The 21,807-nt window shown below is 39.5% G+C and overlaps 2 protein-coding genes across 3 annotated transcripts; both read right to left on the bottom strand.

The window, feature by feature from the left end:
- Positions 1–1,559: 1,559 nt before the first annotated feature.
- On the bottom strand, positions 1,560–13,264 carry tmem235b (transmembrane protein 235b). The gene is made up of 4 exons (XM_066704489.1): positions 12,781–13,264; positions 8,662–8,742; positions 7,460–7,597; positions 1,560–2,055 (listed from the first exon to the last, which is right to left on the bottom strand). The coding sequence occupies exons 1-4, from the start codon at positions 12,950–12,952 to the stop codon at positions 1,817–1,819; spliced, it is 630 nt and encodes a 209-aa protein (XP_066560586.1). The 5' UTR covers positions 12,953–13,264; the 3' UTR covers positions 1,560–1,816.
- Positions 13,265–16,634: 3,370 nt separating this feature from the next.
- birc5a (baculoviral IAP repeat containing 5a) lies at positions 16,635–21,598 on the bottom strand. 2 transcript variants are annotated; one of them, XM_066704488.1, is made up of 5 exons: positions 21,373–21,598; positions 20,804–20,913; positions 19,915–20,032; positions 17,280–17,388; positions 16,635–16,878 (listed from the first exon to the last, which is right to left on the bottom strand). In XM_066704488.1, exons 1-4 carry the CDS (start codon positions 21,478–21,480, stop codon positions 17,296–17,298), a joined length of 429 nt encoding a protein of 142 aa, XP_066560585.1. In that variant the 5' UTR covers positions 21,481–21,598; the 3' UTR covers positions 16,635–16,878; positions 17,280–17,295. The 2 variants fall into 2 exon arrangements, with proteins under 2 accessions (XP_066560585.1, XP_066560583.1); XM_066704486.1 differs by having other exon boundaries at positions 16,635–17,388; positions 21,373–21,597.
- Positions 21,599–21,807: the final 209 nt, after the last annotated feature.

Genomic DNA, 21,807 nt, shown 5'->3' with positions numbered 1-21,807 from the left:
TGTGTGTTTGTGTTGGTCAGTGCCTCTGCATTGTCAATCAGTGTGCGTGTGTGTGTTTGTGAATAGACATCATCAGACCACCCCGCCAGAATAAAATGAGTGCAGCAGGTGAAAAAAGGGCTTTGTGTTTGTTTCTGTTGCTTTTCAGTCACGACTGTCCTCCTGTAATCCGTGGCAAAAGGCCAGTGCTGTGGCTGGAGATGGAGCAGAGTGTAGAAGCATCAGGCGGGTTTATCATAAAGCATTAATGTATAAACAGAGGTATTGCATATGACTATTATTTGATGATATTTTAAAATAAAGGCATTTGTTCATTGTGTTTGTTTTTGTTGCAATTTAATTTCAGCAATAACTGTACTGTTTACAACACAGAAAGCAGGTACAGGAATATAATTATTGTGATTAGCCGTTACTAGGGTAAACCGTACCTGGTTATTTTCCTTTTGGATGAACAGAACAAAAAATTTGGACAATAATCATTTGAACGATTTCTTACTCCACATTACACCTACAAGGATCAATACCATCAATCAGCCTTTTTCTGAGTCTATACAATAAGGCAATATTTCTTGGAGCTCAAATTATTTTAATATCTGAAATCTACTTACAGACACACTTAAAACACATACAAATTCAATCACACAAGGCAGACCTGTTTATTGTCACAGGTGGGGTTAAATTGGTGCATACAACATTGTTGCTGTTTGTCACACATTGCATGGTAGAGGAAGTGGTCAAAATATTTAATAATTGTAGTCTGTCTGGGTTTTTAATTAAAATATATATTGTTTTTTTTTTGTTTGTTTAAATTTTTTTGTGCCTCCCTCAAAGCTAGTAGTTATTAATTAAATATGGCCTTTGGCTGAATGGTGAATTACCTTGTATCTTTAACATTTAAACCTGCTTTACAAATCAGACTGTATTGGGAATAGTCTGAGGGAATTTCTAAATGTAATGTAAATACTTGCATAATTAAATTATTTCTGATGAGCCACGCACTGACAGGAACTCTGCTGGGGGAAGAAGGGATGGGGTGGGAGAAGCTGTGAGATAGCAGGATATAAGTCTAAACAGAACAGACAACATAGTTACAGCCGCCATTGGTGCATTCAAACAATACCAGAATAATTAAGCCCGTGGGCAGCACAGGCATAACACAGAACAGTTTCATTGCAGAAGACTGGCATATTTCTTTGTAGGTGAATGAAAAGACAGTTCCTTCAATGCATTATTTAGGTACAATACCACAGAAGCAACACAGCTGCTTGAATTAATGTAAATGCTTTTTGTCATTAGTTTTTACATAAATATTCATCTAAAATCATTTTTCCTTTGCCGCAGTGCTTAGCATTAATCACACGTGTATAGAGGTTATTAGTTAAAAAGAGAGCGAGAGAGAAATATTCTGCATCCCAATTTTGTACTTAAAACGAGGCCAGGAGAATCACTGAAAAAAGAGAAAGCATCTGGAGCTTAAATGGATCAAGCACATTATCATATTTCCTGCCCCTTTAAATGTATTCCCTGGGGAGAAGAACAATGAAAGATGCAGCCTTACATACAGATCAATTTGTTTAATCAAGACTTTGTTTTGTTTCTTTCTGGTGAAATCAAATCAAATCAAAGGGGGGAACAAAAGAGGAAAGAAAATCTCCTGTAGTGTTGGAATGGCAACACACCATTACTCGGGAAAAGAATCAGACTGACGATTACAGCTGGGGATAGAAAACAAGAAGACGGGCCCCCCTCTCTTTCTCCAAGTCAATGCAGGATCAAGGTCGTCTGTGTGGGAGGAGCAGGTGACTGGCTGGTCCCTCTATGTCAGCGAAATGGCTGGGACAGACTGGTGGTGTAACTTGGTGAGCCTGGCCCCAAACAACAACAGAAAGCCTGTGATGACCTCCAGGATGAAGGACAGCCAAGCCACGCCCATAGACCAGCCAAAAGCAACATGGACGCTGGCCATGCGTTCTTCCCCCACCATGTCAACCATCTCCTCTAGCGCCAGGCGGGAGTAGTTGATGTATATGCTCAGGCCAGCCAGGGTGAGAAAACCTGCGGCGACACAGAGAGACAGACATGGGAATGTCCAGGGAAAAATCTAAAAATAAACTCAGGCTAGGGGTTGAGATCATATTTTATATTACATTTTAAATGGTTTTAGAGGTTAGATGCTGCCTCACAGCTACTGGGACCCAGGTTTGATTCTGGCCTTAAATGTCTGCCTCTGTGGAGTTGGCATGGTCTCCAACTATGTGGTTTTCTCGACAAATTACACCACCCTGCTACAGTGTAGCCAAAAGAGAGAGCACAGCTGATACAGACTGACTGAAGAGCAGAGGAATACTCCAGCAACTCTGAGAGAGACAGAGATTAATTAAAAGAGACAAAACTGCAATGCAGAGGCAGCCTGAGCACGGGAGATAAAGAAAAATAGGTTAGGGGGGTCAGGAGAGAAACAGCAGGTGTCACATGAAGGGGTTTAATCAGATCCACTGACGGGTGGTGTCTCATATGCTCCTTGCCTGGCTGATGCTGAAGGGTTGACTTTGAGGATATTTCCCAGGGGAGCTGAGGTTAGGGCAGAATTGTGACCTCAGCGGAAGAGCCTTGACGTGTTTTCACAATCATTTAAAACACAGAGGGATGGGACTTTAAATTCCTTATTTCAGATCAATGACCGCAGCTCCAAACATGGGACCAGCAGCTAACTTGACCCCAGGCAAACCCCCAGACGCTTCATGTTGCATGGTAAACCAACATCATTCACAAAGCAGGACCAGCTGGGATTTAAAAAAAACATGAATTGGCATAGGACTGGACTGGACTTGGTAAAAGAAGAGCACTTTATTCTGCAGAAGAGACCATTAAGAGACTCGAAGGAGGATGGACTACAGATAAGATCTCCAGAGACATTCCTGACCTGTGCCCCTCGATGTGCTGGGCTCCTGTTTTTACCTTCCATTTATCTATCTATCTAGATATTATGGTCATTTTTCTTAGCAGACATCCTTATCCAGGGCAACTTAAAATTGTTACAATATATCACATTATTTTCACATACAATTACCCATTTATGGAGCTGGGTTTTTACTGGAGCAATCTGGGTAAGGCAGTGTCCCCCACCTGGGGATGAACCCATGACCCGCTGCGCAGGAGTCCAGTGCCCTGACCACTAGGCAAATAAAGCCTATTTAAATCCCTCTCTATCTGCCTGCCTGCCTGCATATCTTTTTTAGGAGCAACATGACAAAATGTGAAGCAGGCTAAAATAGCTTTGCTTTTTTTCCTTTCAAATGTATCGTTTTGTTAAAGAATACAATACTAAGCTATTAATAACCCTGTGGGTGAAGAGAAGACCTCTGACATTCACATTGTGCGTTTTAATGTTTTAACATTATGTTTTAGCAGGCAGTGTGAGATTAACAGCTTGGTTAATGCATGTTGCCCAAGGATGTCTATTTATCACTAACCTGTGCCCGACAGCATGTCCAAAAACTCATAACTTTTCAGATTAAATAAACAGTAAGTACCTGGGGATGATAAATATTCAATCAGTGACTTTTACACCCACATAATTGGATTTTCTTTAGCCATGCAGTGATAATTATCCCGATAATGGGAGCACACAATACAGTCATTTTCATTACATAAAAACCTTTTCTTCGTTCTGGAGTCAGTAGTCTCTTTCCTTTTATAATCTCACACTTTAGAATCCACAAATGTATATCACCTCACCTCAGTGCTGTGGCCGATGTATCAACACTGTACAGAGGCTGACAGACCTGGGGAAACACGCTCTGCCAATACATGCAGTTCTGTTCCCCCCGACAGTAGATCTACCAAACTTCATTGAGGACCACTGCAGCCCACACACAACCAATGTGGCTGACTAGAGATCCCTGTGAGGTGGTATGTCCAGAAAATCCCAGCTGTCTCGGAACCCACTGAACTCGCTCTTGGCCCGAGGGCCCAACTTGCGTGCCTTTGACCGGTTTAGTCACTCAAGTCTATTTTCAATAGGAATTGACTGAGACTGAAGGGAACTGAGGGAACGGTCACTCACAGAAACTAAGATATAGTGAGCAAACAACACTGACCCCCACGAAAAAATTAAAAAATATCCATAGGATATTGCCTATCCACTCACACGTCCGCTGGGAAAAAGAAACCGACAGGTACAGCACAATATCCCACAGTATATCAGAATCCTTACAGGGAGACCTGGGCTGAACGAGTGAAACTGGCATTGACATTAACTAACAGTGCTGAACACATACTTCACTGCCTCTAGAGCATTAAGTTATTAGTATTTTACACCGTGATGCAGAGCAGTGGGAGAGCTGCACAGCTGTACCGAACAAAAAGAGAGCACAAATTAGCCTTCTGTCACAGCGACGGTGAGGCTGGGTATTAGAAATATCAGAGGAATTTACTCCCATAATTTTTTAGACCATGGATTTTAGCACAGTTATGAGAACCATTATGAGATGAAATGCTATGAATAATCGAACACCTGTAGGGCAAAGCTTAGCTCACTGCGAATGAGATACAACAGGAGCAGGTTGGCTGACTGGAAAACATTATCTCTGAAGCAGAATCTGAATGCACCGATGCAGAAGGGAAGGCAAGTTAAAAGCTCGCAATACCTCAGCAGATACAAAGCCAAACATCACGGCTGAACTGTGTTTTATTCATGCATAGATTTTGCAGGACTAGGAAAGGGTAATTGGACATTCACTAAATACCACTGCAATTGTATACAGTCCCCTTTCATGGTTAGCATAATCTCAAAGTCCTTTCCAAAGTTAGGTTACTGCAGACCATCACATGAGTGCAATGCAAGCGTAATACAGAAAGCACAACAAATTAACAAATTACTGTAAAAGGCACAAAGCAGAGACATTAGAGGATGTTTGAAATGTCCAGCTTTAAATGTACTGTGCATGTCACATGTGCTTTTTATTAATCTGAGATGTTCTGTTGTCTAGATTTAGCATAAAGAACCCTTTCTTTCACGCTACAGACACAACGTTCCCTGTTTATCCTAGAAGCCTTTTTGGAGAAACACATGATAGCAGTCACAAGAATAAAGGAAGAAATAGTATAGCCCTACTTGCCCGTTTAATTGCCACGTTTCCTTCAGACAATTAGTTTCTCTTGCTTTATGAACAAGCTAAGGTATGACGACGGCAGCAAAAGCTTAGTGCATCTGAGCCATTGATTTAATAAATCTAACTTGCATTTGTTAAAAATGTGTGTTTTAATATATTCTTCATCGAGCCCATAAGAACTTGCCATTTGCTCTTCAATACTGAACTAACGTAGACGGCAGTTCTATTAACAGATACCTAGGTAACATGGCAGCCAATTCCTGCTAGTGAAACAGATAGCAGATAACATCATCTGTTTGATTTGACTAAACTATTCAGATTTCCCACTCGTGTTCAAACTGTTTTCATGTTATTAAGCTGATACATTGCCAGGGCAGTATGCTTGTGATTTTTCACTTGGCTCCATTTTCTGAAAAAATTATAACATAAAGTGTTGTTCAGCTGCCTGAAGCTCAGTGTGTAAACAGGAATCAATGGTATTCAAAAGTACAGTGGTATTTAGTAAGTTTTATTATTTGTTGGTGTTTTGTCCTTGCTACTCACCATTATTACCATCATTCTTTTAATGAAAAAATAAATGAAAATACAGTGCGTTCTTTCTCCGAGCTGTAATTCAGTGAATACCACTTTAATTTATTCTCAGTATTTCCTTAGTGCAAGGAAGGGAAAAATGAAAAGGTGCCAATTGTATAAATAAATACTTGTGGAAAGCAGTAAAATAGGCCTACCTCCCCTCAAGCAAGTTCTTTACCTGCTGCCCACAGACCAGTGCCACGTTCTGACCTTCACACAAACCACTGGACTCTCGTTGAAAAGTCATCCTGTGCTGCAAATGCTTTAAAGCTTTTCATTTCCCACACCTATAGCTCATTTTCACTGAAGGTCACAAGCCAATCGACAGACTGACAAAAAAAAACTGAATTGTGTTAAAGTGTGGGTTTTCATCATCGCATCTTATCAAGACATTTACTTTCCTCAGTGTGGCTACGATGACTCTTCCCAAGAGGCAAAAACGCTTGAGCTCCACAGGAAGGGACAAGACATGATATTAGATGGAGTGATTGTTCCAGTAAAATAAAACTGGAAATGAGTGAAAAGGTTTCACTTTAAAACACTATGCATCTGTGTGTTTTAAAATTAAAACTGGAGTAAAGCAACGATCAACAGCACTGCTGTTCACTCTGGTACACAAGGTGTTCTGTGTTACCATTTGAGTTAAAACCACAAGACTCATTAGTTTGTCAATATGATATGCAGTAGACACTGTGTCAGTGGGAGATCCCTGATGGTCCGGCCTGCTGAGATATGGACTCTCAAAAAAATTCTGCTGAATTTTCTCAGACCCTTGTGAACTGGTTGTGCGTGTTCTTCAGTGCAACTGGGAAATCTTGCTAAGTACTCCCAGAGATATGGTTAGCAGCATGAAGTCACAACTGAAGTATCATAACTGAACATTTCTTGACAGGAGCCCTACACTCGTTCTGCAAAAATTACAGACATTTAAAATAAATATCTGTCCAGTGCCCAAGTGAAACCATTGAAAGAGGAGAAATAAATAGACGCGCACAGGCCTTCCCTGTGATCCCAGTCAGAGATTAATAGTTCCAATATCGGCCGATTTGAGTCTTAACTCAGCCCCCCCACCCATATATACATATCATTGTAAAAGCATTCAGTCAACATCTTCAGTCTTTGAGTTCTTTATTGCTTTCTTGACTGGAACATCATTCAGGGCAGACATTTATTAGCCATTTGCCGCTTGTATGTAAAAGCAGAAATCCTACCTTCCAGCTGCTCTTGTCTCATTTCACATACCGTGAAGACAGCAGGAGCTGCTGCAGACTCTGTTCAGATTGTTCCTCACTATGCTTGTTAATTAACTCAAGTTACAAAAACCTCTCAGATGTCTGTGTACACTTTTATGGCAACAGCTTTGGAGTGTGTCATTTTGTCACTCAGTACCTTAAATACTTTTGTGCAGTGCCTTAGAGACAATGGTATGGCCTAGGGTTAAACACACATTCAACATACTCACTGTGGGAAATAAGTTTATTTTCCTAGGTAACTTTCCATGCGAAATGGTGACACAAAAACATCTGCCTGAACAATCTCAGATTTTCATTGTTATCCTATACTGTGCTTTTTATTTCCTTGTTGCATTTTTTGTTGCAAAGAGGACTGTCGTGTCACTTACAGCATACAGTCAGAACATTTCTGGGGCATTTCCTAGTCATGGCAGCAATTCAGTTTTGTGAAACAGCTACAATCAGAAGCGTTCTCCTTCTTAGTGCAAAAATAAAGTCCCACCCCAATGCCAGGTGCAAGATTTAATTTGAGTAACTTACTGCACAGGAGGATGTAGGAGCCGCTGCCCAGTAGCAGGGGACAGCTCCTGGCCAGTGAGCTGACGAGGCCGCAGATCCCCCCGAACACCAGCAACACCAGGCTAAGGGGCAGCAGGATGACAATCACCTTGTGCAAGGCTGCAGGGAGACACAATGGTCACTCAATCGCATGGACGCTGGCATTTGCAAAGGCACAGTGACTGCACACACCCATGCATCTCACGTGCGATGTATTCCCCCGGCCAATGCGTCCCTACAATTCAACCCACCACTATCCAGACAAGTAGCGTGTGAGTTCCATCTGGGATCGGCTGCTTTGACACCTGAGGATACAGGCATATGTAGATGCAGAGGAGGAGTATGATTTACACTCCAGAGTGAAAGGGAAGAAGGATCTAATCACATTCCAGATGGGAATGGGACTGGGTGTAGAGCATCTCTCCAAAAAGAAACTGTGCTGTGCTGGCAGGGATTTCTATCCATATGTAACGAGGAGGGAGTGAGCCGGAGGAGGCAGGACACATGGGGAGGAAATGACACAATAGGTGTGAGCAGCAAATGTGCTGCCATTGTGTATGTGACAGTAATTTACTGCCCCTGCTGACTGCAATGCCCAGGTGGTCACCGCACGATGTATTCCTTAACGTAATACAGAATAGGCACAAACTTGAATTACTATATATAGAATAAGGGAGACATTAATTTCTATCTGTAGGAGACTAAGTACAGATTTTTGCTTTGTCACTTTTCTTATTCGCTCTACATATATGTGGTGATTAAAGTGTTTTTTTACTAGCTAAGCTATAACTGTTTGTCCTGCTTAATTGTAATACATTGAACGCCATAAGGGTGATCAAGAGAAGAGAGTGGTACAGCAAGCAAAATACCCTATATGGAACCCAAGTCTACTAGACATTCTTCAATAAGCTAAAGAACCATTAAAACAACTTTAAATTTTGTATCAAAGGTTACAGACAGTGCTCCCCCACCGCACGCCCCATCAAACAACCACATACTCAGAAAACTTTGAAGTCTTCTTTTGTTGTTGATGCTGCACAATAATGTAATGCGCCATGGCTCCACATGACTCTGTGTATTCTGTGGTAAACCATTAGGCATCACAGTAAAGCATTTTGTAATTAATCTAAACTCAGCTGAACCTGGGAGCAAAAAATATCTCGTATAACATGAGGTTTACTCACTGGTTAAGTGTCTGATGGGGTCTGAGAAATTGGAGGTGTCTGCATCGAAAGGGTTGTTGAGAGGGAAGCAGGCATTCTTACCTGGAAAACAGAGAGAGTGAGAGTGAGAGAGAGAGAGAGAGAGAGAGAGAGAGAGAGAGAGAGAGAGAGAGATGGTGAAGTAATAAGAGAACACTCCACTTGTTTTTTTTTCTGTGTGAAATAGCTCGATGTGTGGTAAATCACATTCTGGTTGTCAGCATTTCACCCAGTCACTTAATTAAACAAATTATTACTATACCTTAATTTCAGTTCCTTTGAGGGTAAGTATGTAAATACATCAATAAATAATTAACTAATTTGCTTGTACTTTTAGAATCACCATGACATTACTATCTGATGTTTTATTTCAGATATAAGCATAGCAAAAGCATGAAACAAGAAAAGGCATTTAAACGTGATTTGCTTTTTGGAAAAAAAGCGGCTGGGATGAGATCTGTAAAAGGCCTGTAATATACCCATTGATTTAATTTATATATCATTGCACATTGCATTCAAAGTGTTCTGAATAAATGCATTGTAGAGCCATTATAGCTAATTGGAAAATGTCACAAAGCCATCATTAGACACATGCAATACCACTTATCAGCTTGTCCTCAGGCCCTGCTTCACTCACAGAGGCATTACTGGAAGTTTATACCGATGGCTGGCACCTGTGTATACTAAAAATTGGTGACACACATTGCCTTTGTGTGTTGCTGCAGAGCGGACTAGTGAGTGAGGGATTCAAACCACAAAAGAATTCAGCATGGATTTGATAGATCCTCATAATAACCTCAATACTGACTGCAGACAGGGAGTTAGCTGTATTGACTACAGAAGACTCCAGAGAGCTGGGCAAGAGGCCTAGCTTGACCAAGCAGCTACTCCTATTAAACTATGCATCACTTTGCCATGTGTCCAGTATGCTTCCATGGTCTGCACTACCTGAACCCGCCCTGTGCACTTAGGGCTAAAACAGACACTTCAGGATGTCTGGGTTAATTGTTGTCTGGACCAGAATAGTTTTCTGCATTGGAGTCTGTTTACAAGTTGTCTGTCATGTCTTGAATAACTAACATAACTATTCTAGCACAGGCTATGTAATTTCATTAAGGAAAATTACATAAGTAAGAGATCATTCCACTTTAGATTCAGTTAATTAATTTGAGAGTGATACTTCTGACAGTATTTTAGCTTTCCTGTGGCAAATCCAATACGCTGTTATCAACAGTCAATTGACAGGGGTTGCTATAAACATTGAAAGGCACCACAATGAAAACAATGCATACAGAACTGAAGCCTTCAAATTAAAATGACTCAACTGCAGTGACAGAAACATGAATGTTTTTATAGCTCTGCTTCAGTGCCGTCACTTTCATCCATTCCATACTAAAAGGGCCCTAATTGTTTTGCTGAAACAAAAGCTAATGTGAAATTAAAACAGCATAATATAAGTATATTAGCCTCCTGCTTTTCCGAAGTATTACATAGTTTTGCATCAGCTACCTACAACAAACAATAAGCAGTCCTGGGATCCCTGATGAAAACTTGGTTATTTTGCAGCCTTTCAAAAGAAAACCAAAAGCTCTAGAGGTTTATCGGAATCTCTACTCAATCAAGCCGCTGCCTGTTCGACACATAAGACAAGCCTATTTGACTCCAGCAACATTCACTGCAACACAGGTTGCTCAGGGGGACGAGCTATGATCACTGAGGCCAGCAAAGACACATGGGATGCATTTATAAAACTTTGATTTAATAATCCACCCAAGGTGCTTGCAAAATGTTCCATCGATCTGAGCACAGATGTACAGCAGTTAACATCAATATTACTGGGTGTTGCTTGAATTTAAAATATCATATGTTTCCTTGATTCATAGTCAACAAGTTTGGTTCTGTTATGTAACAAGTTTGGATCTTTCATGTATTATATATAGATGTAGTACTTCTAGAAGCCTGACCTGATCTCATAACCACAGGAAATAATAAAATGTCTATTTAATGTAAGCACTTTTTTGTGGTATTACTTTACTTGTATCATTATTATTCTTGCAGTGCTGTATTAAGGAACATTGCACATTTCTTTTTTTCCTTAAATATTTTAAAAAGTGGCACCTGATTATATCACTTCATACAGATATAGAATAGAAAATGGCACAATATTTTCATTAATCAATTTTTAAACACAATTCTCTCGAGACAGGATGCAATGTTTCCTATTGTTGCAATTATGCTACTTGTACGTGGGCTCTTCAGTATATGAAAGTCACTTCAGGAACAATTACTGTAAGCTTTCCTCTTATCCCATCTCACTAAAAAACAGAAAATCAGAGATGATCTTGGAAACAAAAAGAAATCAAGCCATTTCATTTACAGGAACCTCCCACCCTGAAAAACAATTCATAAAAAGAAAACATATTTCATTTTCTCAGAATTAAAGAATATGGCAAACTAAATCTGGAGGTTATATACTGAGGTCTAAGGGAACAATCTATCTGTTCTCAAATCCTCTGAAGTACCCTTTAAGAAGGCTACATCAAAGGCTTCTACAAGCATGACAAGTTCCATCCAGATGCCGTGTCCTTCTCTGCATTTCAGAGCTCCCAGAAACACCACATGCTGACCTTAAGCTTTGATGTCCATTTCTGAAATTAATGGATATATAAAACTGAACTGTACTGCACAGTAAACTGGCCTGGACAATATTCCTGGTGTCAGGACAGAAAGGCACATACAATGGGAGGAATGCTAGTGGTCACTTTCTAACTGGAACACTTTAATCATGCTTTATTTAGTGTTGCAGGCTGCAAAGACCTGTGAACGCTCTCTCGTAGCTCTCCTATGGGTTAGCTTCTGTAACTAGCCTTACTTTCACACTTAGCCTGTTATATTCTATAAGTAGACTCTCCTAGAAACACTACAGCTCTCCTCCATCCCAATCTAAGGTTGCTCTGGATGACTAATCATTTTCATAGTGTGATCCTAGGCTCGGCCACTGCTGTGATTTGCTTTTAGATTTTACTACACACATCCAATATCATACAGCGTAGGATAATAACAGTAATGCCAGGGTTTAGTCCTTTTGAGCTTAGTCCTTGAGTTATATACAACACAAGTTCTAGCTTAAGATGTCACTGCAGATCTGGGAGGTGTGCAGGGTTCACACAGCCCCAGGTTTTCAAACGATACACAATATTCAAGATAACTGAATTGAACTGGCCTCTGGAAGGAAATACCAACAGCTTTAGAGTAATACTTTGACACAATCATTTTGTTTATGATTCAGAGTTGCAATACGTGTAACACTAGGGTGAGGAATAGATTATTCCATACAGTTACACTGCCATTAGTGTCAGGATTGCATTTAATGTAGAGATCAAATTGCATTTTGTGCAGTTTCAAATGTTGGTGGCTAAGGTTGGGGTACTGGACAATAATGGAGTTGGTGTTTTAACCTCAGTCAACACCAAGACATACTGTATCATCATCAAAGAATTAAATCATTCATGATTTAATAATAATAATAATAATCCATACTTCTATACACCTGTAATACATTAAAAATAATTATTACTCTTCATAATGCCGTCGGTTTGCATTTCGAAGTCTAACTCCCAGTGGAAAAAGCACCCAGACGAAAACAAGTACAGCACCTACTGCCAGTCGACGTAACAGATGGACTATATTTTACTACCCCTATTTTGTTGCACATAAAATACGTGACCTTAGGATGCATAAGAAATTAGTTCCCCAGCGCCTAATTGGGCCCCTATCTGGTTTAAAAAGTGTCTCCCACCGTGACTTCTCATGCAAGCTTTTACATACAATTATAATACACATTTTTAAATAGATTACAACAACAGTCTTCATGCGAGGTCACCACAACTGTCCGACATGTAATTGCCAAGCATGCACATTAATTGCTCTTATCTCCTGCCACATCCTTGGCTACACGCATCATAATAGTTGTTAATCAAACCTTGCCTTTAACGGTACCGTTTCTACTAACGTTGACCAAAAGAGTCAATAAACAGAGTGTGAACAACATGCCGATCAATATCTGAAACAGCACAGGGCAGAGCTGTCCTGTGTCCGTACCCTCGCAGGTCCTCCACAGCCCGGAGTGCGAGCCCAGCTCCTCCGCCCGGGTGCCGTTCTCGCCGCGCACCTCCACCAGGTACCAGTGCTCGCTGCCCAGCGCCGCGGCCAGCAGGCTGAAGCTCAGCAGCCCGGTGAGGCCGGCCAGGACCACCACTGCGCCGAAGTTCATCTCCCTGCTGAAAAGCGGCTGACAATCAAGCGCCAACACCTTTCCTGCGCTTTATCCGAGGCAGAGCTGTGCTTTCATGCTCAGCCTCCCCCGTCCCCCTGCCCGCTGCTGTCATCCCGCTAATGCCATTGCATCCGAGTCGTCATCTGGTTCAGTTTGCCGGTCTCTGTAAGCTTAAAATGTGTTGAGGAAATCCACCTCCTCTCTCTGTATATTTTTCTTTAATGGGCAGAACTTTATTTCTCGCTTATTTGGCTGGGAGACCCCGCAATCCGCCCTCAAATGATTGAGACTGAATTACTCGGTGCACTTATATAGAGAGGTTTTCATACATTTTAGTGCTGAGCTCCGACTCTGCCCTGTGCTCCTCCCATCACACACACACACACACGTTTGTTTTTAACAGAAACTTCTGCCATCATGTATATATGAATGCATGTATGCATAAAGAATCATGTATGTTTCCTATTCTATTACCTATGTGCAGTACTGTACTGGTAACTAACACCTCAGAGAGTTCGTTTCTTTATCTTTTTAAACTTAACACATATTTATTATGAAAAAGCAACCCTTCCACAATAATGGTTGCTATATGCATTGGTAGAAGACCATGTTTCCCACATGGTCCAGTTTGTTACAGTTGCAAAATAAAGTCCACTCTGATACACCCCATCATTGAAACTGTTTCCAGATTTCCTTCCGAAGGACAGCACAAAGAAAATAAATCAGACAGAAAATCAGTGTTCTTTGCCTGTTTGATATTTGATGGAGGTGTTTTATTTTTTTTAAGTTTATAGAAATACTGTTATTTTTATTGATGCAATTGCATACAAAACAAACTGCAGGCCCAATTGCTTTCACATTAGTCACTAAATTAGGCTTCAGGCTCATTACCGGTACACTAAATATATTTGAATCAAAAAATAATAATGAATGAATGCTTTTATGTTCCATTTATGTTAAAAAAAACTGCTGTTTCTAGGTATCATTTATTGTAGTGTGCAGGCTTAGAATTTCATGATTTTAGGGGCAAGGCCACTTGGATGTAAGGGGGTGCCCAATTTTCCATGGCACCAAGATCATTACACTAAATAGCTTCAAATTGCTTCAGAACCTGTGTTAAGAAAAACACTAGCAATTACTGTAAAAGAGGGATATAAGAAAGCGTGTATGTCCTCCTCATGCCTTAGTAACTAGTGACAAAGTGGTTAAGAATTCAAATTTGGTGGACATCTTCAAACCACCCTCTCTCCTCCTATCCTTGTGTGTGTGTGTGTCAGGGCTGGGATGGTGGCAAAAACGACTTAGGTACTTTTTCAAGCACTATTGTTTTTTGTTTATATATGTAAGGACCATCAATTAAAGCTGACAGTCTGCACTTTAACCCTTTAGTCATTGTATAATTTAAAATGTAAAATCTAAACATTTTTCAGTGAGTGTCCTGTTAAAAAATGGGACGCTTTACTCCAGTAATATTGTATTCAGTGCAGCAAATTCATACACATTGTGACAGGCTAGTTTTTGAAAGGAACAGCAATTAAACCGGGAATACAGTGGCGTTTTATGTAGGCTTTTCAGCAAACACACAATAGCAGACAAATAAACAAAATATACTCCTCAAAAACATGCTAAAAAAATAAAAATAAAAATAAAACAGCACTTCCTGGTTGCAATAGATGCAGGGATTGCGTTTCCTACTGCAAACAAAATAAATATCTAAATAAGGAGATAGATTCAAATTATTTCATTTACATCCTACATAGACCTATAACATGGGAAAACATAAAACACCAGCTAAAACCGAAATTTCCCATAGAAAAAAATCTGTATGGGAATGGGAATCTGCCATGGCCATCGGTGCCACCGATTTGATCCCTGGTAGTCTGCCTAGAATAAAACACTCAGTAGCATTTGTAAAAGGAATTACTGTACCAATGTCTGAAAGTAGGGAGCTTATGAATAATTTCAGTTTGAATCACAGCTGCATCTATTTATGTACCACTTTAAAAAACTCATATTGACATTTGTTTTTAACAAAATTGAGTAACTGAATTCACACTTTATTCCATGTACATTGGTGCTATATACTGCTATAACACACACACTCTTGCATATACATACTTGGTTACTGTTTCCTTTAAAATATTAATAATAATTACTGTTCAGTTGATCCTTTGTATTCAGAAGATTGTATGGTTGAGATTCTGATGTGCAGGATCAGGAAACATATCTTAATCTCCCATCTACAGGCAGCAGACATTTTTCTCATATCAAAAATAAATTGTCTAATTCCTTAATATGTACTTTAATGCATCACATCACCTCTTGACAAATTAATGGTTATCTTCAGTAATCCCTGGAGAAAATATAGTATCTAAATCCAGAATATGTGGGTATTATAGGCAAAATGTACAACACCTCTAACATTTCCAAACAAAGGTAAAGAAGAGAAACAAAAAAACTAAATGCTTGTCATAACATGTCCACAGGGCATCAGTTTGCTGTGGTTATAAATGTATAAAGATGTATGTAATATGAAAAAGTGAAACTGAACCATAATTGTTCCCATATATCCTTCAAAGCATAAGGATACAAAACCAGAAGGATAAACTACACTGAAGCAAATAAAGCTTTCATGCTTATTCCTGAGCTACAGGAGTGTTTGGTATTGTCAATTCAAGATCGTGCCCATTTGCAGTAAAGGTTTTTACTCTGCTGCCAGCATGAACTCAAACCTTACAATTGTATTTTTCTTATGTACTGCATTCTTACCATAGCATGAAATAAAACAAAAAAGGAATTAAACATTTGCAACCCTTCTATTCCCTCATTTGTAGCAATTATTTATAAATCAGGTGATTAAAATGTAGTTATCACAAAAACAATGTGCATTGAAATGCTAAAAATAGAGAAATTACCCATATTAGCAAATCAAAGGCGAGTTGAAAACTTGAGCTGTTAATGAGAAACATTTGACCAATTTTTCTTGTTCTCATTTGATAAGAAACAAATTGCTTTACAAACATTAAGTATACCACTGACCTTAGAGATCGGGAATAACCAAACTACATATATAACATGGACATGCATCACTTTAATTTTAAACTCTAAAGCTGATCACACTAATTAAATTGTGTGGTGTGGGGTCTTTCAGTGCTTTGCACTCCAGCTATGCAAAATGATAATTTCTAATTTATCAGTATAGGAGTAAACCCTTTCTCAGTGCAATTTCTCCTACATGTCCTTGATATATGCTTAAGGTTTCCTTGGGTCTGGTGTAATTCATACTGTAGCTTCATCGCTCAATTGCTGTGACAAGTACTGGCAGTTATTTGGAAATATATAACACAAAGTAATCCCTCTTTCTGCAGAAAACAAATTGACTGGGGAATTGTATTCCTCAGAAGAGTAACTGATACAGAGGACATTTTTTTTTTGCAGGTTTTTATTTTAAGGAACACAAGGGCCTGTCAGCTGAACCACTCCATTAAACTGATTTAAGATATTTAATCACTGGCTTCCTATTGTGATTTGCCATATTCTATTCAATTAAATCTTCTGGGTTATTTTCTGAACCCAGGACTGTAATATTGAAGACATGAGAGGAAATGTGTAACTCCATTTCAGCAATGAAGCATTGAAAAATAGCAAGACTTAAATTAAACCAAAGCAAAGGCGAGACTTAAATACAAATATATTTATTACAGAAAATCCAGAAGTACACCATGAAATGTCAACAAAATATAAAGTAAAGTAGAGGAAATATTAACAAACCAGCAGAAGCAGCTAGCCAATAGGACACAAATACATAATTAAATTACAGAGCTGGGTGCATATTGGTCAACTGTGAGAGAAGAGCAGAGAAACAACCATAAAGTTCCTTTCGGATTCTCTCACACATGTAGCAATGGGACAGGATTATGCGACTGTTAAGGACATCACAGCAGAGAACACCGGAGATTCCACCAGCATGTTGAGAAAGGTATCCCAGCATGCAAAGAGGGAATAATGGACCATGAACAGAGACAGAGCAGCAGAAAAAAATACTGGAAGTTTGAAGCATCTGATAAGCTTTCATTCTAAATGGCAAGCACTGCATATTACATTTAATATTGGTAATTAGACATGTGTGACATACAATGATCATAAGAAAAGTAACTGAATTACTAAAAATACTATTAAAAATGGGATTCAAATATGAAATTATTATTATATTACAACCCTAGCTGGGAAAGAAAAACAAAACTCAAAATACATATATACACAACCAACACACAGCAGAGTGAAAAGCCCAGCCCAGGCACAGTGCACTGTTAGGACTCCTGACCTTCCAGCGATTGGTTTCATTCTTCATCCATTGCAGTTTTGATCAATTCGCCTCTCCTTGCTTTAGCAGCCTGCTCAAATTTCTCAATCATTTGATTGCATGTCTTTTTCTGGAATAAAAGGGGAGAAATGGTTTACATGTGAAGTTCTCTCAATTACACTCATTAGTACAAAGTATTTTACCACTTGGCCTGCCATATTTTATAGACGTATTTATAAATGGAACCTACCAAAGGTATACATACAATTACCTCTCCACGGAGGGATTAATAAAGTACATGCAACTATATAAAGCTCTGAAAAAAAAAAATTGACCACTGCAAAATTATCAGTTTCTCTGGTTTTACTATTTATAGGTATGCATTTGGGTAAAATTAACATTGTTTTATTCTATAAAACTACCAACAACATTTTTCCCCAAATTCCAAATAAAAATATGAATGGAATGGAATGGCTGCCATACATGTAGAGATGCTGATTGAAGAAATTTGCAGTGGTCTCTTAATTTTTTTCCAGAGCTGTAGATGTGATGGATGCAATGTAACAGTTACCAGAGTAATACAATGAATACAACATAGTTAAGTCTGCCACAGCCGAGTGGGCCAAGGCAGTATACATGTTACAGTTATATTCCACTACATGTACTTCAGGTACTCGAATAAATCTTATATGATGAAATACGACTATCAAGAAGATTTTTAATTTTATTTTTTTATTAAAAATATACACCGATCAGCCATAACATTATGACCACCTGCCTAATATTGTGTATGTCCCAAAATAGCCCTGACCCATCAAGGCATGGACTCCACTAGCCATCTGAAGGTGTGCTGTGGTATCTGGCACCAATACATTAGCAGCAGATCCTTTAAGTCCTGTAAGTTGCGAGGTGGGGCCTCCATGGATCGGACTTGTTTGTCCAGCACATCCCACAGATGCTCGATTGGATTGAGATCTGGAGGCCAAGTCAACACCTTGAACTCGTGATTCATCAGACCAGGCCACCTTCTTCCATTGCTCCGTGGTCCAGTTCTGATGCTCACGTGCCCATTGTAGGCGCTTTCAGCAGTGGACAGGGGTCAGCATGGGCACCCTGACTGGTCTGCGGCTACGCAGCCCCATACGCAACAAACTGCGATGCACTGTGTGTTCTGACACCTTTCTATCAGAACCAGCATTCACTTTTTCAGCAATTTGAGCTACAGTAGCTCGTCTGTTGGATCGGACCACACGGGCCAGCCTTCGCTCCCCACGTGCATCAGTGAGCCTTGGCCACCCATGACCCTGTCACCGGTTCACCACTTTTCCTTCCTTGGACCACTTTTGATAGGTACTGACCACTGCAGACCGGGAACACCCCACAAGAGCTGCAGTTTTGGAGATGCTCTGACCGTCGTCTATCCATCACAATTTGGCCCTTGTCAAAGTCGCTCAGATCCTTACGCTGCCCATTTTTCCTGCTTCTAACACATCAACTTTGAGGACAAACTGTTCACTTGCTGCCTAATATATCCCACCCACTGACAGGTGCCATGATAACGAGATTATCAGTGTTATTCACTTCACCTGTCAGTGGTCATAATGTTATGGCTGATCGGTGTATAACCTGTAACATCTTGGTTGTATCAAAGTAAGACTACAGAGTCATACACAAGCTTTACATTAGTATAGAAGTATTAGTCTTCCACGATAAGGCTGGTTTATTATTTTGCGGACCTTCAACAGGGGAACAATTATTTAATTCACTTAAAATCTTCCCCAGCAAGATCTATACCCACATTTCCTCTTGAAAATAATGTATGTGGCTCACATGTGGTAACAGCATTTTCATAAAGAACATGTCACTGTGACATGACACTACAACTCCAAGAATAAAAGATTGTATTACTTTGTGGGACTAAGATTTTGTGCATTTATTTTTTAAATAACAGGTCAAGAACTCTACTGAAAAAGTAATCATTGATTAATTAGGAAAACATTGCATCTAATATAGGTTGCATAGCAACACCGATTTGAAATTCAAAATCATGCATTTTTTTTTTTTTAACATTTTATTTATGAATAGATCTCTTTACACAAACCAGTTTAGTACCCAAAGTATGCAAACCATTTTTTAAAACTTCTAGAAATGCACAAATGTTTAGTTTCCTGAATGGAGAATATAAAAAGACTGGGGAAAACAGTTCAGAGATTCTAATAAGGCCTAAAATGACAATAGTGTTATGTAATTTTCTTGAGGAAATGACATGTCAAAACTAGGGGATACAAGGAATTAATGAATGGAGAGGAAACAAAACTGTAGACATTCAAAAGCAATTCAAAGATCAAAAGAAGAAAACTGTGTGGAGAAGCTGCCTCCGTGCATTGCAAGGGTGAGGGTTTATATTCCTTAATCATTTGCCTGTACTTTGAAGAATACCCGATTAATATCAGTGTACATATTAAATGTAAGCAATCACTTCAGACAAGCAAAAAAGTACACTGTTCCCACATACAGAAAAATAAATAAAAGCAGATTTGTAAAAAATTACTACTTTGAATCCCCACCAACCACCATCCGCTAAATATCCTAATGGTCCATCTGATTGACAAGAGAAGCAAGTAGATGTATGAGACTTGTGAGAAACTGTACTTACAATCAGCAGCTTCTGTCGGTCCTTTTGTAGCTTCAGGAACTCTTCCACTGTGAGCTGCTCAACAGTCTTCTTCAGAGCAATAAAACCACAGGATGGGGAATGGGTTTTGTGTTCCTTCCTGAAGGGGGTTTAATTACCATTTAATTACTTCAAAAACAAGACAATACATGAATCTATTCAAGTAACAGATAGATACAACTATATATATAAAAAAAAAAATGCTACTGTAACAAACAGAATAAATTACTGGTAGCAGATTAATGACGATGTCACAACATCATGTCATTCATTAACAAGAAAATAAGGGAAACATGTCAGGCAATAGCACCTTTTGGAAAGGAGAAAATTTATATATTGATGTGTGTGCATTTGGTAGCTTCTAAGATGGCTTACAGTTGTAGCTACTTTGAATTTTCTTGTCAGAAACTTAACTATTTGAGCTCTAAAACCCCATTTGGTGCAGTTTCCTACAGACAGGCTGCATTTACATCCTGATTCCCACTGACTTACTAGTGCTCTTCAAAACAGAATATGCTTGAATGTGGAGTGAGGGGGTCTGGATAATGCTGCAAAACAAAAATGCTTTACACTAAAAAGTGGCACCGGAGAGTGAAGATAATTACACTTATTTTGAGAAAGGGAACAATAATTAAAGAATTACCCGGTAAATAACTCAGGCAATTAATTTCTAGGATGTCATTGTTCCCTGTATAATCAGTGCTACAATGTGACCACTAGAATCAGCTACTGCCCAGAACAATATGAAGAGTTGTCACTACTCTGCAAAAACATTGTTGCTCATTAGTCATGACTGGAGGCAGCATGTATCTAAGGTCCATGGAAACAAATCTCAATTTATTTTTGGAAGACAAAGAAAGTGCAAACTTACACTGGGTCATCATCAGGTTCCCAACCCTCCAGCTCTTTGTAACAGAAGAAGCACTGAGCCACGTCAGGGCAGTTTTCAGTGGGGATGTGAATGAACCCTGCCTTGGCCATCTGGGAACAAAAATAATAATAAATAAATCAACATGAATTTGAAGTTGAAGATAACCATCATTCAAAACTCATAGATGGATATTTCCGCCAAGAAAAGAGCACAAAAGGGACCCTCAGGTGACCACATTGCTCAGGCTGTACCTGCAATACCACAGCCTGGACGTTTCTGCACCCTGTCCTCTGCACCCAGGACACTATGCGCCCGGCTACTGGTGTTTTATTTTAGCACTTTTAACAGTTGAATTTGAAGGGTGACATAAGAATAATAAACTACGTTAGGCCTCGTCGTGGAGCATGTTCAGATAGTATTTTACGAAAACGTGGAAATTGTAAAATGTCTTGAATGAATGCCAAGTTTTAAGTAAACAGATTAATAACTACACGATGTTTTTGTACATTTTAAAATGACCAGGACGCTCATTGTTCGGCTTTTTGTTTTTACTTACGAAGAATACTTACGTTTTCCGGAGTGCAAACGCAGCCCTCCTGAAAAGGCCACCCCGAGTAGGTCTCCAGACGGCTTTCGTAAAAATACATTTTCGTGTGCTCTTCATTAGCTACTTCCATTGTGGAAAACGTATTTAAAAACACAATTTCACTTGTTTCCTCTTTTGTCTGATGCTCTTCTACAGCCTGTTTACTCCACCCGGCCTTTTACTGGTTTGAATTTCCAGCGAGCACAGTCATTGGTTAAGACGTCATTTCCGGTAAGAGTTGACGAGACTGCCGGGAATTGTAGTCCACAGGCGAACTGACCGCTGGACACTGATCCGCATAGATATAGATCAGCGATAATTAAGTCCTGAGTGAGAGAGAATGCGGATTAGCCGCCGATTGTGTATCACATGTAATAACGACACATATAATATATACATTTGGACAAGGAAACACTTT

The sequence above is a fragment of the Amia ocellicauda genome, chromosome 5 (genome assembly GCF_036373705.1).
Source record: "Amia ocellicauda isolate fAmiCal2 chromosome 5, fAmiCal2.hap1, whole genome shotgun sequence".
NCBI classification, from domain to species: Eukaryota; Metazoa; Chordata; class Actinopteri; order Amiiformes; family Amiidae; genus Amia; species Amia ocellicauda.
This window is presented reverse-complemented; position numbering and strand designations above follow the sequence as displayed.

Excerpts from the sequence above, each read along its gene's own strand:
- birc5a (XM_066704488.1), bottom strand. The coding sequence starts at position 21,480 with ATGGAAGTAGCTAATGAAGAGCACACGAAAATGTATTTTTACGAAAGC. Across the intron at positions 20,914-21,372 it reads GCGTTTGCACTCCGGAAAAC|ATGGCCAAGGCAGGGTTCAT; the intron begins GTAAGTATTCTT and ends TTTTGTTCCCAG. Across the intron at positions 20,033-20,803 it reads GAACCTGATGATGACCCAGT|GAAGGAACACAAAACCCATT; the intron begins GTAAGTTTGCAC and ends AACCCCCTTCAG.
- tmem235b (XM_066704489.1), bottom strand. The coding sequence starts at position 12,952 with ATGAACTTCGGCGCAGTGGTGGTCCTGGCCGGCCTCACCGGGCTGCTG. Across the intron at positions 8,743-12,780 it reads GCTGTGGAGGACCTGCGAGG|GTAAGAATGCCTGCTTCCCT; the intron begins GTACGGACACAG and ends TCTGTTTTCCAG. Across the intron at positions 2,056-7,459 it reads CTCCTACATCCTCCTGTGCA|GTTTTCTCACCCTGGCTGGC; the intron begins GTAAGTTACTCA and ends GTGTCGCCGCAG.